Raw genomic sequence first — 16,028 nt, forward strand, 5'->3', positions numbered from 1 at the left:
GAGTGTTGGAGTGTGACCCTGGCTATCCGTAAATAAATACAAAACCAGATAATTGTGCCGTCTGGTTTGCTTAATATAAGGATTTTTTATTATTATTTGTACTTTTACTTTTGATAATTAAGAATATTTTAGAAACTAAATTTACTTTTGATACTTAAGTACATTTAAAACCAAATACTTTTAGACTTTTAGTCAAGTTGTATTTTACTGGGTGACTTTCACTTTTACTTGAGTCATTTTCTAGTAAGGTATCTTTACTTTTACACAAGTACGAGAATTTAGTACTTTTTCGACCACTGTTGGTAACCAGTTTAAAATAGCAATAAGGCACATTGGGGGTTTGGTGATATATAGCCAATATACCACTGCTAAGGGCTGTGTTCTAGCACTCCGTCATGCCTTAGCACAACCCTTAGCCGTGATATATTGGCCATATACCACACCCCCTCGGGCCATGTTGCTTAATTCATCTCTGTTAACTCAGAAGTAAAATATTGTGTAATTTGGTCAGTTGCACACAGAATTTGCTCACGGGAGATTTAATAGCATCTCATTCTCATTATGTTATTTTGCAATTCATATCAGATATAACTTTGTCAATAATTCACTGGGCCGTGCTGAACAGGCATACAAAGTGTCTTACTCAAATAGGCCTGTTTACACAGTGTTGCTTACACATACTGTTATAGAGTTTTTATTATTCTATTTACTGTGCCCTTAACTCTATTGTTGAGTATCGGCACAACTGATTTTGATCGCTGATTGGTTGAGGTAGACGTGACCTAGCAACGTGCCTTTGTGTGGTGATTGGATGGATACCATGTGACGCCCTATCCGCAATCATGGCAGGGAAAAGATTTGTGCGATGTGGGAAAGAAGTGAAGAGGACGTCTGTTGTTTGTAATGCATTGATATTTTCCTCAGTTGTTAACGCAGCGCGGAATGAAACCAAGAGGCATGCAAATATTTTTTTGCTGCAGGGCTTCACTTTATACTTGGGCATGGATTTCGAATCGGAATGTCCAAAATGACGTGTAATTTATTCTTTCAGCCTAGACAGAGTAGAGCAAAGTGCGTGGCTAGCAACTAGGATAGCTTCTGTCTATCCAGCTAACTTTATTACTGTACTTATAGATAGTCTGATACCGTTATCTAGCTAACTTTTTCCCAGTTTAGTTGGTATTTGCAACTTGTCTGTGTCGATGCCTCTCGACAGTCTTAAACATTCTGCTATTCTTTCAACTTTGTTTAAAATGGCAGACGACATAGAATTGATAGGAGCTTCTGAATTTATAAAAGGTAAGTGGAAATGAGGTAGTTGTGTGAACTTGCTAACGTTAACTAACAGTTATCAAGTTAGCCAACTCAATAACGTTAGTATTTCGCCAACCTGGCTACTAACTAGTTAGCGCGAGCGAGCCAATGTACTGGTCAGGCTCCTCTCTGTCTGTGATTGACACATGCTTTCGAGAACTGCTAACTTGATTACTCATATTTAACTCTTTTCAAAGTAAATTAAACTAGCGAATTAATCTGCCTTTTTGAGTTTAAAACTGACATTTGCTTGAACGTAGCAAGCTTTGTACGGCAAGTCACGCTACTTATTTAATGACCGCTTGCGGGAAGCGAGACAGTCGCATGAGTAAAACAATGTTGCCATAAACGCATTCTTCCTTTTGTAAAGTGTGTGGTGGATGGCGGTTTTTATGTTCCCGCAATGTTTGTTGTTAAATGTATCCATGTTTTTATTTTCAGATCGATTATATTTTGCTACCCTAAGAAGCAAACCAAAAAGCACTGCAAACACACACTACTTCTGCACGGATGACGAATTTATCTATGAAAAGTAAGTTTTTTTTGTTTTTTTTTGTGTTCTCCCTCCCAGAATCTCTTCTCACTTCGGTTCGCTTCAGTGCATTTGATTAGCTACACTTTATTGGACAGCGGCAACAAGTCGCTTGGGCTGTTGAGGGAGCTTTCATTGCAATTATGTAACAGCTTTTCATTATACGTTTTCCAACGCAGATTAATAAAACCATTGTGTTCCACTCTGCTTGGGGTTGACCAATGGTTTACACAAGCTTAACCCTCCCCGCTGTGGTTACAATACACACATATTTAATTGATAATACATATAGCAGATGGGGTTAATTACTGAATAGGATAGCTTAGTCATCTCTGTATTAGACATTTCCATTTAGAATATTAATTTAAATAAGTAATCTGACATTTTTAAATGTTAATTATATTTCAGCTTCTATGCAGATTTTGGACCCCTCCACCTAGCCATGCTGTATAGATATTGTTGTAAACTCAACAAAAAGCTGAAGGTAAGTCATGTGCCTCTATCTCAAGCCTTACCTCCCTCAGTAAGAATGTACAGTATGCATCTGTGACAACAAAACCACTTGTGTAATTCTATCTCCCACACCCTAATTGACAACAACTTCAAGGTTTGTGACATTTGAGAACATGGCAACGCATACAGTAGTGTGGTTTATGGGGTTAGTTTTTAGATAATTACAAAACCCACACATTTTTTCCTCGCCTAGAGTGTAGTTACTTGCAAGGACAATAATAAATTCATAGGCCCTACCAAAATTTTTTCTGTTTGACAGTGCCTCGCATTGTGAAACTTGAAGGGTAAGAATGGAATGAATGGACAAAACAAAAGTCCTCAGACCGTGTAAATTAGGGCTTTGGCGAAGTTATTGGTGTTCTGTTTTTAGCCACCCTACACCTGTCCCAAAACTGCGTTGTCACTTTCCCTCGGGCAGAGAGAGTCATTGGAGATGCCAGGATAAGCTGGCCTTCATTGCTCCCCGTTGCTCAGCAGTTTTATTGGGCTGACACAACACCACAATCTAGTCCAATTTGTAGTATAAGCTACAGCTATATTCTTGTCTATTCTGGAGCCTCCCAAAATAATGATTAGATGATACTGTTTGTCATGTTTGGTGCAAGTGAAATCGGGAGTGTTATTACCACTTTTGGTAACAGGAGAGGCATTTTGTTTATAGATCTACCTTTGTTATTATTTGTTGATGTGCATTAGAATTTGAGTTCAATCAGGGCCTGGCTTTTATCCAGGAGTCATTACATTGTTGAGGTTTATGATTTGTAACTCACGTTTATGCCATGATTTTACATGAAGTTAGTTTGTTAGGCTAACCTGAGTATTTATGACTTCTTGTTGACATTCAGGGTACATAAATTCTCCAGATATGTTGCTTGTTCAGCCATCTATATTATCTTCAAATCTAAATGGGGTCTAGGTGATGTGAAGTTCTATCTAGGTCTACTCAATTTTAGCTTTCAATTGCCCTTTTAAAAGGCCCACCAGGCCAAAACCTTCACAAGACCCTAGTCAAGGGGAGGTCCCATTGCTTTTGTGTAACTCGGTTATTCTCAACTGGATGGGTGCAGGGTGACTGAGTAAAAAATATATATATATATTTTAAATACTCCAGTCTAACCTTAATTTCTACACAATTTCTATCTGGTTTATGTAATTTATGAATTAAAATGTTTAAATAATGTTACCTCAAGTCTTTTTAAAATTGATCCTTCATTCACAGTATTTTCAATATTTTCGTTGATTTTTTGGTCTCAAACCAGAGTTTATTAACATTCTTCATCAAGAATATTAGCATAATTTAATTATTGAAATTGAAAGAGGTGGGAATGTTGTTTCGTTGACCTGTAAATGCTACATTTACTATCAATATAGTATTAAAAATCGTTTTCAGATTGTATTTTGGTGATTATTTTTCACCACACGAATATTGCGTTACGACTGAAACAACTTGGAACAATTTGGGTCCCGAGGCAAAGCCAGTTGAGAACCACTTGTCTAACTCATGTCCTTCTACCACCTTGTGAATGTAACTCTCAGATAGTGTCATTAATAGAGGTTCTGCGTCTTGTCTTTTTGTCCTGTCAATTTTCCGTCGATGCAGACAATCTGTAGGTCTGTCATATGTAGATGTTGGTCAATGTTGAAGGTAAAGTCTCAAGCAAGCATGATGTTTTTACCACTGCCCCATTTCTCTCCATGCCCCTGCGCTTCGCCCTCCGGTGTTTGTTATGAACAGCTTGTTGCCTTAGGGACGGCATTCCTTTGAACCTCACTGGTTTGAATCTGCTGCATGACAAGCTGAGTATCGTCTGGAGAGAAAAATACAAGGAGAAGTGGACAACCCTGATTGAGAAATGCTGAAATGAAACAGTTTGGAGGCTGAAATGTCTGTGAAATGAGTCAGGTTGTCCCTTTGACAATTACACTTTGCCCATCCCACACCTGTTGGACTTGAGTCCATTTGATTTGTGTTTTTGCCCCCACTCATCTACCCTGTTTCCACATCCTCTCACCACTCATGCATGTGTATGGCCTGGCCTCGGTTTTGTTTAACTTAACCTTTTTAGTGATGTTTCAACTTTTTTTTTTTTTGCCCTGACCTTTACCCAGAGAGGATCAAGGAAGTGTAAACGTCTGTCACTGCTCACCACATTTGCGAAGTCGAGTAGATTCAAAACCATAAATCAAATCCATCCACGTGTATTGCTTCAATATCGTGGAGGTTTAGGCCTACTATTTTAGTCTAGACCTACATCATCCAGCAAACCTTGTTAGATAGTCTGAAGTATTTTGCATATAAAGTGAAAACATTACAGCAGATTAAGTCTGTTTCCCCCAGAATCCAATATAGACTATGTTTTCATTGTTACATTTCTCTAAGATATAGCAATTTAATTTCTCTATAAACACTAGCATATTGTTGCCATAAATGCAACAAGTAGGTCACTTCCCTCAGGCCTAGATGATGGTATTGATTCATGACCAGGCCCGATGTCTTTTGCTATGGATAAATATTCCTCCCACACCCATCCAATGGAAGTTGCTGCCTAAGTCTTTTCCTCCGAGAGGAAAACATAGGTCATCCTTACAAGCCTGTACAGTTTAATTTCCATACCACACTTCAATTAGTATAGAGACTTGAGCATGCTGCTCCTCACATTTCTGATTAGGCCTTTGTAGCAGCGACTGGATTTGTGTCTATCTTCTAGCTTGCCTTTGCTGCTTCCAAGTGCTTTGGCCCCCTCTGGCAGTGATTCTGAACGAAAACACGGCACACGCTGTCACACACACCTGCAGCCCAGCTGTCCTGCCAGCGGTGACGACATCCTGTCTGCATCTGAACATATCAGGGTTTTTCTGAAACTAAAACGTGCTTAGGTGGTGGGCACGGCAATGGGCGTGTCGGCCCATCTTTTCGGCCCCCATCTTGGCAGTGTAGAGGATTTAGTGAATTTAAGCCAATTTCCTGCAATTCTACAAATTTCTCCATGGCGCTGAGAGATTTGTGCAGTTTTAAATCAAATATCCTGCAATTCTATGCATTTTGCCATGGCTAATGCTGTTCTTTTGCTGAAACATAACAAAATCAATACTGCAAAATTAATTGGTTTTGGATTTTTTCAATTCTCCCTGACTGTCTAGCTAGTGATTGTTAGTTCTCAAAGATTATATTATAATTCACTTTTTTTTGTCATTTTAAGTTTACACTGAAAGCCTTTTTCCATCGTGAAAATAATTTAAAAGTTATATATTTTTTCATAGCTTGTCCTGGGCGTCCCGAAAACAGTTAGGCGGCCCGCCCAAGGATTTCAATGGCAGAAAAAAACTTGAGTAATATCATATACAAGCCAGAACTAGATGTGCTTTCAGGTCTATTAATTAGCTCAAATTGCCATGTTCTTGCATCTTTCACTTGGGTAGAAGATAGGAAGCTGACGAGTTCATCGTTGTTGATTTCTATTTTCTGCCACTAACTTTTATATAGGCCTAGCGTATGTTTATGCCACATATAAATACATGATCATGCATAGTACTGTACAACCTATGGTCACCTAACCATCGTTTAGACATGGTTTGTTTGAGTTTGACTCATCCAGTGTTTGTGGATATCTTGGTCAATTGTTCTAATCTAAATACCTTTTAATGTGATGTTTTAATGGTTGTTTTTTTTCCCCTTACGTGTGTTCTCTCCTTTTGTCTGCAGTCCTTCACACTGACCAGAAAGCGAATCGTACACTACACCAGCTTTGACCAGCGGAAAAGGGCCAACGCTGCTGTTTTAATCGGTGCCTATGCTGTGAGTGTCCTCTCTCTCGCTCACTGCAGGGAAAGGAAGTTATGCAAGGGGAATAGTGTATTTTGGGGCATTATGTCATGCTGCACCTCCCTAAGTAATGCAGCTCAACCCATTTTGCTTTAGTATCAATATACCCAGATGGGCCAATGCACATTTTCCCTAGCGTATTGTTTTTATTTGGTTTCACCGGTATTGTTGTCAATCAAGGCCTTTTTGAGTGCTTCTTTCAGCCAGTGCTGACTTCCTTCAAGGTGACAACCCCTGCCGTTTTAGCCATGCCAGCCAGATCTCTCTGACTCGGAGTCAGAATAGAAATGGATGGGAGCTGCTGATTTTATATATAGTCAGCCCTATTGTCCTCAGAGCCATTGTGGCAGGACATTATCTTCCAGCCCTTTTGAATGCCCAGCAGCTCCTGTTGCACTAGGCCCTATTCATTTGGCCCCTTGCTGCCAGCCATCCATGGTTGAAGGCTGTCCTTTCGCTTCCAATCAGATACCAGCCTTAACTGTAATGTGTGACGGCATCCCCTGCCAGCTGGCTTCTCTGTCACGTGGCAGTAAACTTGGGGATTTATGTAGTGCTTCTGTTGCTGTGATGATGACATGGCTTATGACAGATGACATGATGATTATCTCCGGCAATGTGGGTCAGTAGTGTTTCACTTAGTGGACTGTGCCCAGTCCTTACCCCAAGGGAACAGATGGAGGGGTCAGCATCGGTCATGACAACCTTTTGTATATAACTTAAGGCCCTTCTCTGAATATTTCCATTGTGATGCCCAGCATCTAGAGGCTTTAATAAACCTGAACTTGACCCTCCTCTAAGGTAAGCAGGATATATGCTATATCGGGCTTCATTCTGGTTTTGGCCCTTAATGTCTAAACGCATGGTTGATAAACCACAGTTGTGTATCTCAACCATGTTTACAGTTTCTTAACTAGCTAGCCTATCTAAATCCCCAAGTAATATTGTATTGCTGGCCTGGGTTTGATTGAATAGGGCCTTTTGTCTGTAGCACTCTTTGTCTTGCTAGCAGGCGAGGCAGGCCACATAGCTCTGGGAGGAGATATTAATAAGCAGCGTTGCAGCAGGGGCATGCTGGATTATAATCTGGATTTGGGTTCCTATCCTGGATAACAGTGGCAGGAGGAAGGTTGTATGCCGTAATAACCCCTGGTCCTCCCCAAACAGCAGACACCCCTGAAGTGAACCCTGTATAACATACTGTCCTATGCACAGCTGTACTTAAGGTTCCATGCTAGCTTTGTCCTCTCAGCATGTCTAGACACTAGCCATATTGACACATGGTCAGATGCTCTTCAATATTTATCCATGCGGGAAGGAATTTGTTGTACTGCACTTTCTAACAACAAATAGGAGTTGATCCACTCACCTTAAAGGATAAGTTTACCCAAAATCCACAAACTCCCAAGTGATTCCGTACATTGAAACTAGTTAAGTGGAGTTTGTCCTCCCTCCCCCTTTCTCCATGTAGTGCTGTACTGAAACCACTGCAAAAAAGGTTCACGTGACGTTGCTGGATGCAGGCCTCGCTCTGCTCCTTTGCCAGTGAATTGATGATTCAAATGATTCCCTAATTTATATAATTGTTTAATGTTGGCGACTGCCACAGTAGCTGAGATGGATAACAGCTGTGCATGTGTGCTCTCGGGGGAATCCCTGCTATGTAGAAACTTCACATTATGACCTTATTCCCAGATGTTGTTTTTTTCTGAGAAGTGTAGACTGCGTTACACATTAGTTTATACAAGGTAAACAACAACCTACAAATCTGTCTGATGACAAAATACTCGCAAGTTGTGAAGAACTCTGGAAAGTCACCGGTGTCGTCGAACCGTATTTATTTGAGCCTGAGTATTTGGATGAAGAATTGAGGCAAATTGAGCTTCAGTTGGCCGTCGCTGCCGCAGCAGAAGCTCCACCACTGACCCAACTCATGCCCAGGATCAACAGACTGGTGGTGCAGTTTTGGCAATTATGCTCCAATACCTCGAATGAGGAATGTTTGTGCTGCAGAGAATTTGAATACGTTACGACAATTCTTACAGAAATTGAGGAACGTAATGATAAGAAGTTAGGTTGCTTTTGCAATCACAGGGATTTTGATGCCCATAAACCCTGGTGTCCTTGATTTTTTTTCTCCTTTTTTGTATCTAGTGATTAAGTAGCTTAACTTTACTTTATTGAATGATTGTTTATCACGAACATCTGAGCGGGACCGTTTAGTTGGTTTCTGTTTTCATATTAGCCCAAAACATTAAATAGCCTGTCTATTTATCGCAATATAAGGTGGCACAATGTCGGTTGTCTCTCACCCCCCCCCCCCCCCCCCCCCTGTCATAAATGAATAGGGTATATACAGTTCATTCGGAAAGTAATCAGACCCCCTGACTTTTTCCACTTTTTCTTTTCTTTAACGTTAGACTTATTCTAAAATGGATTTAAAAAAAATATATATGCTTATCAATCTACACACAATACCCAATAATGACAAGGCAAAAACAAGTATTTAGATTTTTTTTGCAAATGTATATTTTTATTTTATTTCCGTAAGTATTCAAACCCTTTACGCAGAACTTTGTTGAAACAACTTTGGCAGCCTCGAGTCTTCTTGGGTATGAGGCTACAAGCTTGGCACACCTGTATTTGGGGAGTTTCTCCCATTTCTTCTCTGCAGATCCTCTCAAGCTCTGTCCGGTTGGATGGGGAGCATCGCTGCACAGCTATTTTCAGGTCTCTCCAGAGATGTTAGATCGGGTTCATGTCTGGCCCCTGGCTGGGCCACTCAAGAAACTTCAGAAACTTGTCCTGAAGCCACTCCTGCATTTTTGGCTTTTTTGCTTTCGGTCATTGTCCTGTTGGAAGGTGAACCTTTACCACAGTCTGAGGTCCTGAGTGCTCTGGAGTCAGGTTTTCATCAAGGATTTCTTTGTACTTTGCTTCGTTCATCTTTCCCTCAACCCTGACTAGTCCATGCCGCTGAAAAACATCCCCACAGCATGATGCTGCTACCACCATGCTTCACTGTAGGGATGGTGCCAGGTTTCCTCCAGATGTGACGCATGGCATTCAGGCCAAAAGAGTTCAATCTTGGTTTCATCAAACCAGAGAATCTTGTTTCTCATGGTCTGAGTCCTTTAGGTGGATTTTGCCAAACTCCAAGTGGGCTGTCATGTACCTTTTTACTGAGGTCTGGCTTCCGTCTAGCACTGTAGAGCTCCGTCAGTGTGACCATCAGGCTCTTGGTCACCTCCCTGACCAAGGCCCTTCTCCCCTGAGTGCTCAGTTTGGCTGGGTGGCCAGCTCTAAGAAGAATCTTGGTAGTTCCAAACTTATTCCATTTAAGAATGATGGAGTCCAGTGTGTTCTTCAATGCTATAAAAAAAATCGTTACCTTCCCCAGATCTGTGCCTCGACACAATCCTGTCTCAGAGCTCTACGGACAATACCTTTTGACCTCATTGCTTAGTTTTTGCTCTGACATGTACTGTCAACTGTGGGACCTTATATAGACAGGTGTGCTTTTCTAAATCATGTCCAATCAATTGAATTTACCACAGGTGGACTCCAATCAAGTTGTAGAAACATCTCAAGGATGATCAATGGAAACGGGATGCACCTGAGCTCAATTTCGAGTCTCATAGCAAAGGGTCTGAATACTTCCAAAAAAAAAAAGAGATGTGCAGAATTTATTTCACCTGGTTTTGCTTTGTCATTATGGGGTGTTCTGTGTAGATTGCTGAGGAACTTTTTTTATTGAATCCATTTTAGAATAAGGCTGTAGCATAACAAAATGTGGAAAAAGTCAAGGGGTCTAACTACTTTCAGAGTGCACTGTATGCTAACCTGTAGAGCACACCTTATGTTTACATTATATGGTGCAATGGTAATAACACAATAACACCTGCAACTTCTAGAATTAAACTCCACTGAACTTGTTTCGATGTATGAAATCACTTGGGAGTTTCTGGATTTTGGGTAGACTCCTTTTTAAAGGGTATATAGCTATTTAAGGGATTTATGAATTAATGATATGTACCCATTGATTCTTGACAAAGAACTTATAAATGCCTCATGAGCTTAGTTTAAATGTTGTACCTTCAGAAGCCAAATTATATAAGCTGTTTTACTCTGTAAACAACGCAGGGGTTGTAACAAATTATTTTTCAATAGTTTCGTTCTGAATGGAACAATACATTTGTTTTCCTTCGATTCCACATTTCCAACAAGCGAAAAGTTCTGAACCAGTTCAAAGCATAAAGTAACATTTTATATCGTTCCTTTTTAAACCTGTTTTTATATATAGCTCATCATTAATCAATCAGTGCTTATAAAGCACCAATCAGTGACTCGCATCCTTCAGAGCGTTGGCTTAACGTTGGACCAGAGATAGCTAACAAGCTTTGTGTGTGCAGAGCGGCAGCAGAATACATTTCCTGTATTGGCCAATAGGAGACTGGTAACGTTGTTGGAAGAGTATTGCACTGATGGTGTGTCTAATCTGTCACTCGGTGACCCTCATTTTAAGCTGCTATCACTTATTCCTTCCTAGACCATCTCTCCAGGGTAGATGCACAAAACGAAGCGCTGAGCTAAATTTTGCCTGAACCTTGACCGATGCCCAAGATGAACGTTTCATTCATTGACACTGAAATATCACATTCTCTTTCAAAACCAGGTCATATAGTGTCTCCCAGCTGCATGAGTCATTAGCTCTCAAATGCATACTGAGGACATAGCATTGAGAAATCAATATCGTGCCTCATGAACTGCGATTGAACCAATTTAGATGGGATATGGGACGTTTGTCTGCGTTGTTATAACCTCTGTAGCTACATCATGTGGATTGTGTTGACTTTAATAAGGAGAGAATGTACTGGGAACACGGCAGGGAGGTCTGCTACTCCCTGTGTTTTCTTTCCAAGTGGGTCTCCATTGATCTGGTCACGTGATTGGGTGGGCTCTGAGGAGCCCTCCTGGCCCTGCTCTCATTACAGAAGTGTGGTGCTGCTCTTTAATACAAATGACCCGCTTTCAACCCGAGAGGATTATATGTGGGACAAACAGCTGGCCCACATTCTATAGGATGGATCACGTGGGACAACACACTCCCACACCAGCGAAATAGTTTAATCTGGTGCGTGTTTGATGGATCCAATTGTCTGACTGGTGAATATTTCATGAAGCGGGAGCAGGAATGACAAAGCTCTGTTCTACTTGCTGAGAAGACGCCGGCTTCATGCACTGTTTGGCCTCCGTGTCACCAGACCCACTGACACAAAAGCTGCATTCACAAGCCCACTCTCCCATGCATGGCCCCTAGTCGAGACAAATCATCCAGTCAACCTTTGAATATTGGCACTCTAGGCCAGATTTGCTAATTGTTCAAGCCAGGGTCCTGTTACAGCAGTTGGGTGTAAGAAAGTTGGTCTTAAACGCTAGGTCGGTTGGTGTAGCTACTTCTGACTTTGGGATCAGAATTGACACCTGTTGCACCAACCAAAAATAAGACTAGTCATAGCTAAGTCCGGCTTAAGCAATGCGCTTTCATGAGATTTAATGCTTCATATTGATGGTTGCTAGGCAGCGGCCATTGCTAGGCTGTTACCATCCCCATGGCAGTTCTAAACTTTGCGAGGCAAGTCCCATCGCTTTGCAAACCCACCTCTATGCATGACTTTTCTTAACCACAACTGTATGGATCAATCAGTAATTACTATCACTGAATTACGGAAATAAGTAGACTGCCATTAAAGGCATTTATCGTGTTGTTGCTTACAGAAACTTCCAAAGTCATCCAACCGTTTTAGATACTTTAAAGGAACAGCCGTGTGTTGTCAACTGTAATTTCAGCACCGTTATGATTGGGACAGCGTTATCGCGCTGCTTTGAGACAACCGTGGGGGGACTTCTCTTGATAACAGAAATCTGACATTGATGGATTTTTCACAGAATCTTCGTTTTGAGTATTTGGTTCCAATTAGGCTGGGAAAATTAGCAAACTAGATTATCATCATGAACGTCTATCAGTTGTCAGAACATTTTGCTAGCATGTAATGTTGCCTTTGCTAGCCTAGTATAACAGGTGGATCGTTTTGCTCCTCACTCATGTAGTTGCCTGGGCTATATTCCGAGTAAAAACCCTTGATAATCTGATAATCAATCAACTTGATTCTGTTTCACTGAATCTCCGTCTGTATATTTGGTTATTGGATCAATTAGTTGCTGATTTCTGATCAGACACATTTAGCGTGCTGTAATGTAGTGTATTAATCAAGTGTGTTACTTTTGCTATTGACTCGCGTATAGGCAACTCGAAAAGCCCACAGAGGTTGTGATATATGAATACGAAACTCACGTCCTTTTGAAAATATAGACACTCTAGACACTCTAGACACTCTTTTCTGTGTGTGTCATGAAAGAATGTCCCAGTTGAACGCCCTATGCCTTCTCTCTACTAGACATAGAATGTACGCCCAGGCGTAGCACGTAGATTGGCTAACGCCCAGGTGGTGCAACAGGTAACATTTTTATGTCTGCCCGTAGAACACATTTTACGTCGGACATAGTGTTACGACCAACCGGTCCCGGGGCAGTTTTCACTGGTTGTTCACATTGTCTTTATTTACGTTGTTCAGAGTAATTTTTTTTGCAAGCCTTTAAAAATATATATTTTTATTTTTACATGTAATAATTAGCTAAATCTGGTCCTCTACATCCAAATGTTATGAACACACCTTCTACTCTAGCAGATAAATTAACTTATTCAGTGGAAGTGAAATGGCAGACGTGCTGCTCCACTCTGTCGTTGCTACTCCTTGTATGGATGTGGGACGCTGAGGTGTTGAGTTCCGCAGTGTTTGGTTTTTATCGTTGGTTCAGATGTGCTACCTGCTTTGCTGACACGGTTGGGAGAGCAACACGTTCATGAATGGATGACTTAACTAGCGTGTGCTTTTTATGTTCTCCATTTGGAGAGCCCGTGGTGCTGAAACGTGGCCTACTGGCCTCTATGCTGTTGCCTGTGGAATCTCATCTGTGACACATTCTGTGTCCTTGTCTCCCGATCATGCTATATTAGTGCTCTGAGAACCAATCTTTTCAAAACCTGAATCAATCGGGAAGTTGGAGGATTACCAAAATCATGGAACGATTTTAGTAAATTCAGTCATGGTTTATGAACTGCTTCCTCGTCTCTCTCCCTCTCTCAGGTCATCTACCTGAAGAAGACTCCAGAGGAGGCCTACAGGGCTCTGATCTCAGGCTCCAATTCTTCATATCTTCCCTTCAGGTAAGACCAGCCATGTCCACACTATCACACAGCAGCATGGTTTCTTACCACAGAAACCATCATTGGATTTTTGCCTTGGAAGCTTATATTGGCTAATTCCCTTACCTTTGTATCATGGTTGAGCTTACAGAGGTGTTTTTGTTTTACATTGTGTCTCTGCAGTCTATATTGCGGGGCTTTAAGCAGCTTGCGTACCTTTATGTACTGTGCTTGCTCTGCCTAGTGCATAGGACTGGTTCATTGGTTTGTTTCCCTGCCTTGTCTGGTTTCCACCTCCCAGAGGAAGCCGACACCAGAGGCTTCCCCAGTTCCCGTTTTTTGTTTGTGTCACCTGAAACGGTGACGCCTTGTCTGTCCCTAGGACATCTGATACTCTGTAATAACGCTGTCATGCAACCTGACAGCACAGACATGGGTCACAGCACAATTAGTCCCCCGTGACGCCTCCCTTTCTGTCATCCTTGTCGTCATTTTCCCTTAATCCTCTTATTAACAGGGTGTATGTCTTACAATAGATTGGGCCTGTGTGTATATGTATGACGCATGACATGTGAGGCTAAAATAACTTCCGGCGTGTCTTATCAGAACAAGTTACTAGACCTGAAAAAGCAGACGAATTGGTGTGTTCTCGGATTGTAATAATACTTCATAGTAAGGTCTTTTGGTAGTCCCAGGCTTGTGGCATTGACAAAGAAAATCTAGATTCAACAAGTTTAGCCTCCAATTGTTTTTAGTCAGTTATTATACCTGCCTTACTCCAAAACAGAACTTGTATTTGTTTTACTCTGCATATTCCACCCACTCCATGAACACACACATCCTCTCTCTCCCCAGCATAACATGGAGTTAATCTGCTTTCTCGTGGCATAAGATATCTATGCCGATTGTGGATCAGTGGACTCACTCTTTAAAAGGATTGGGCTACATTTTTAGAGTGGACGTGCCAAAAAATTGAACAAACAAATATTTTCCCATCACTCGCCATTGTTAGATGTGTAAAATGGTTTAATCTTTGTTAGCCTGGTTGCTTTCACTTGTCATATAACACAAACAAACAAGCAGTTTTCATGCATCTGGAGGGAGTGTACGGTTTAGAATGGATAACTGGATTAGATTTTGCCTGGCTACCCAGACTCCTTGCTCATGCCAAACGCTACACCACGCCCATGGACATTAGCTTCTTCTTCGCAATAAGTCTGGATCGGAGTACGTCCCCGACCCTTCACCGAATACGAACGCATTCGGGGCCGTCTGGTTGGCCCAGAAATCGATGGGTTGGTCCAGAACACACGTGGGTGACGCAGCGGTTTTGAAAATTCATCATTGGCTTTTATACTTTGATTGGAGTCAATCCAATCGCTGATGACTGTTTTGTAAAATGCCCCTCTTCACCTTAGTCCGACAGCCTTAATTGAAGTAATTTGAAGTGTGTAGCGAACCCGCAGAGCAGTGGAAGAATTGAGTGTGAGTCGTCAAGCTAGATTAGAGCTGCTTTAATTTGGAATTGTTTATTATTTTATTTACCTTTTTATTTAACTAGGCAAGTCAGTTAAGAACACATTCTTATTTTCAAAGGCCTAGGAACAGTGGGTTAACTGCCTTGTTCAGGGGCAGAAAGGCAGATTTTTACCTTGTCAGCTCAGGGATTCGATCTTACAACCTTTCGGTTACTAGTCCAACACTCTAACCACTAGGCTACCTGTCGCCCCACACTGGGTCAGGTGGGGCTTCTGTAATCCTAGCAGGTCATTTGGGGTCAGTCGCGTGGTGTAGATGTTGTCACGGGTTGTTTATGGAATTGTCATTGTTAGATCGTCTATGCATTGAACAGGCTACAGATAACAGGAAAAAGGCTATAGTCCTGTGTGTACGTGCTCCATAGCGAATAGCCTTACCTCATCAGCTCCTTCCTATTGAACTGTGGAGGGAGTCGCACCCTCATTATCAGTCCCATCTGCATTCCAACTCAATTTCACATGGAGGTGAGGAATTAGTGATGGCTTTGGGGATATATAGATGTGATGTGTGGGAACAGGACAGAGGGTGGGTAAGTAAAGTGAAGGCTTGTCAACAAGAGCTGTTGTATCTGTTCTCTGCCCCTACATTGACCTGTGATTGCGTTCTGTACCTGTCTTGTACATGGGTCAGCAGCCAGGCTCTACGGTCGATTTTTGGCGTTGTTGGCCCGAGTTATGATGGTGACAGATATCCACCCTTAGGGCTTGCTTTAACCTGCCAGTGTGTTTGGTGAGTTGAAGCTGGATAATATCATGTAGTCCTATGGACTCTCCCTATGTTGGTAGTAAACAGGTGAGAGATTAGGATATCTCACTGAACCCAGTTGTCCTTGCTGACTTCTCTCTCTTGTCTGTGCTTGGTTACAATTTAGGCCTATCGTCACTACATTCCTATGTTCTCCGACTACTCTTCCACTCCTTTATTTACTCACTAACTTACCACGAAGCATTGTGTCTATCCACCAAAAGAAAATACAGATCTGAATACAATGTGTACGACTTTGGAGTCTTCCTGGTCATAGAAGAATCATAGGCACTGCA

General features: G+C 41.5%; 1 protein-coding gene across 7 annotated transcripts in view; it reads left to right on the forward strand.

The window, feature by feature from the left end:
• The first annotated feature begins 821 nt into the window (after positions 1 to 821).
• The window catches only part of cdc14ab (cell division cycle 14Ab), a 48,275-nt gene continuing 33,068 nt past the window's right edge, over positions 822 to 16,028 (forward strand). Inside the window, exons 1-5 of one of the 7 annotated variants that reach the window (XM_031786284.1) lie at positions 822 to 1,299; positions 1,756 to 1,846; positions 2,255 to 2,330; positions 6,063 to 6,155; positions 13,391 to 13,470. In XM_031786284.1, the coding sequence (XP_031642144.1) occupies positions 1,203 to 1,299; positions 1,756 to 1,846; positions 2,255 to 2,330; positions 6,063 to 6,155; positions 13,391 to 13,470 (437 nt within the window). In that variant the 5' untranslated portion in view covers positions 822 to 1,202. The remainder of the gene's footprint in view (positions 1,300 to 1,755; positions 1,847 to 2,254; positions 2,331 to 6,062; positions 6,156 to 13,390; positions 13,471 to 16,028) is intronic. The other 6 variants (XM_031786283.1, XM_031786287.1, XM_031786286.1 and 3 more) reach the window with 6 other exon arrangements.

Source organism: Oncorhynchus kisutch, linkage group LG13 (genome assembly GCF_002021735.2).
Source record: "Oncorhynchus kisutch isolate 150728-3 linkage group LG13, Okis_V2, whole genome shotgun sequence".
NCBI lineage: Eukaryota > Metazoa > Chordata > Actinopteri > Salmoniformes > Salmonidae > Oncorhynchus > Oncorhynchus kisutch.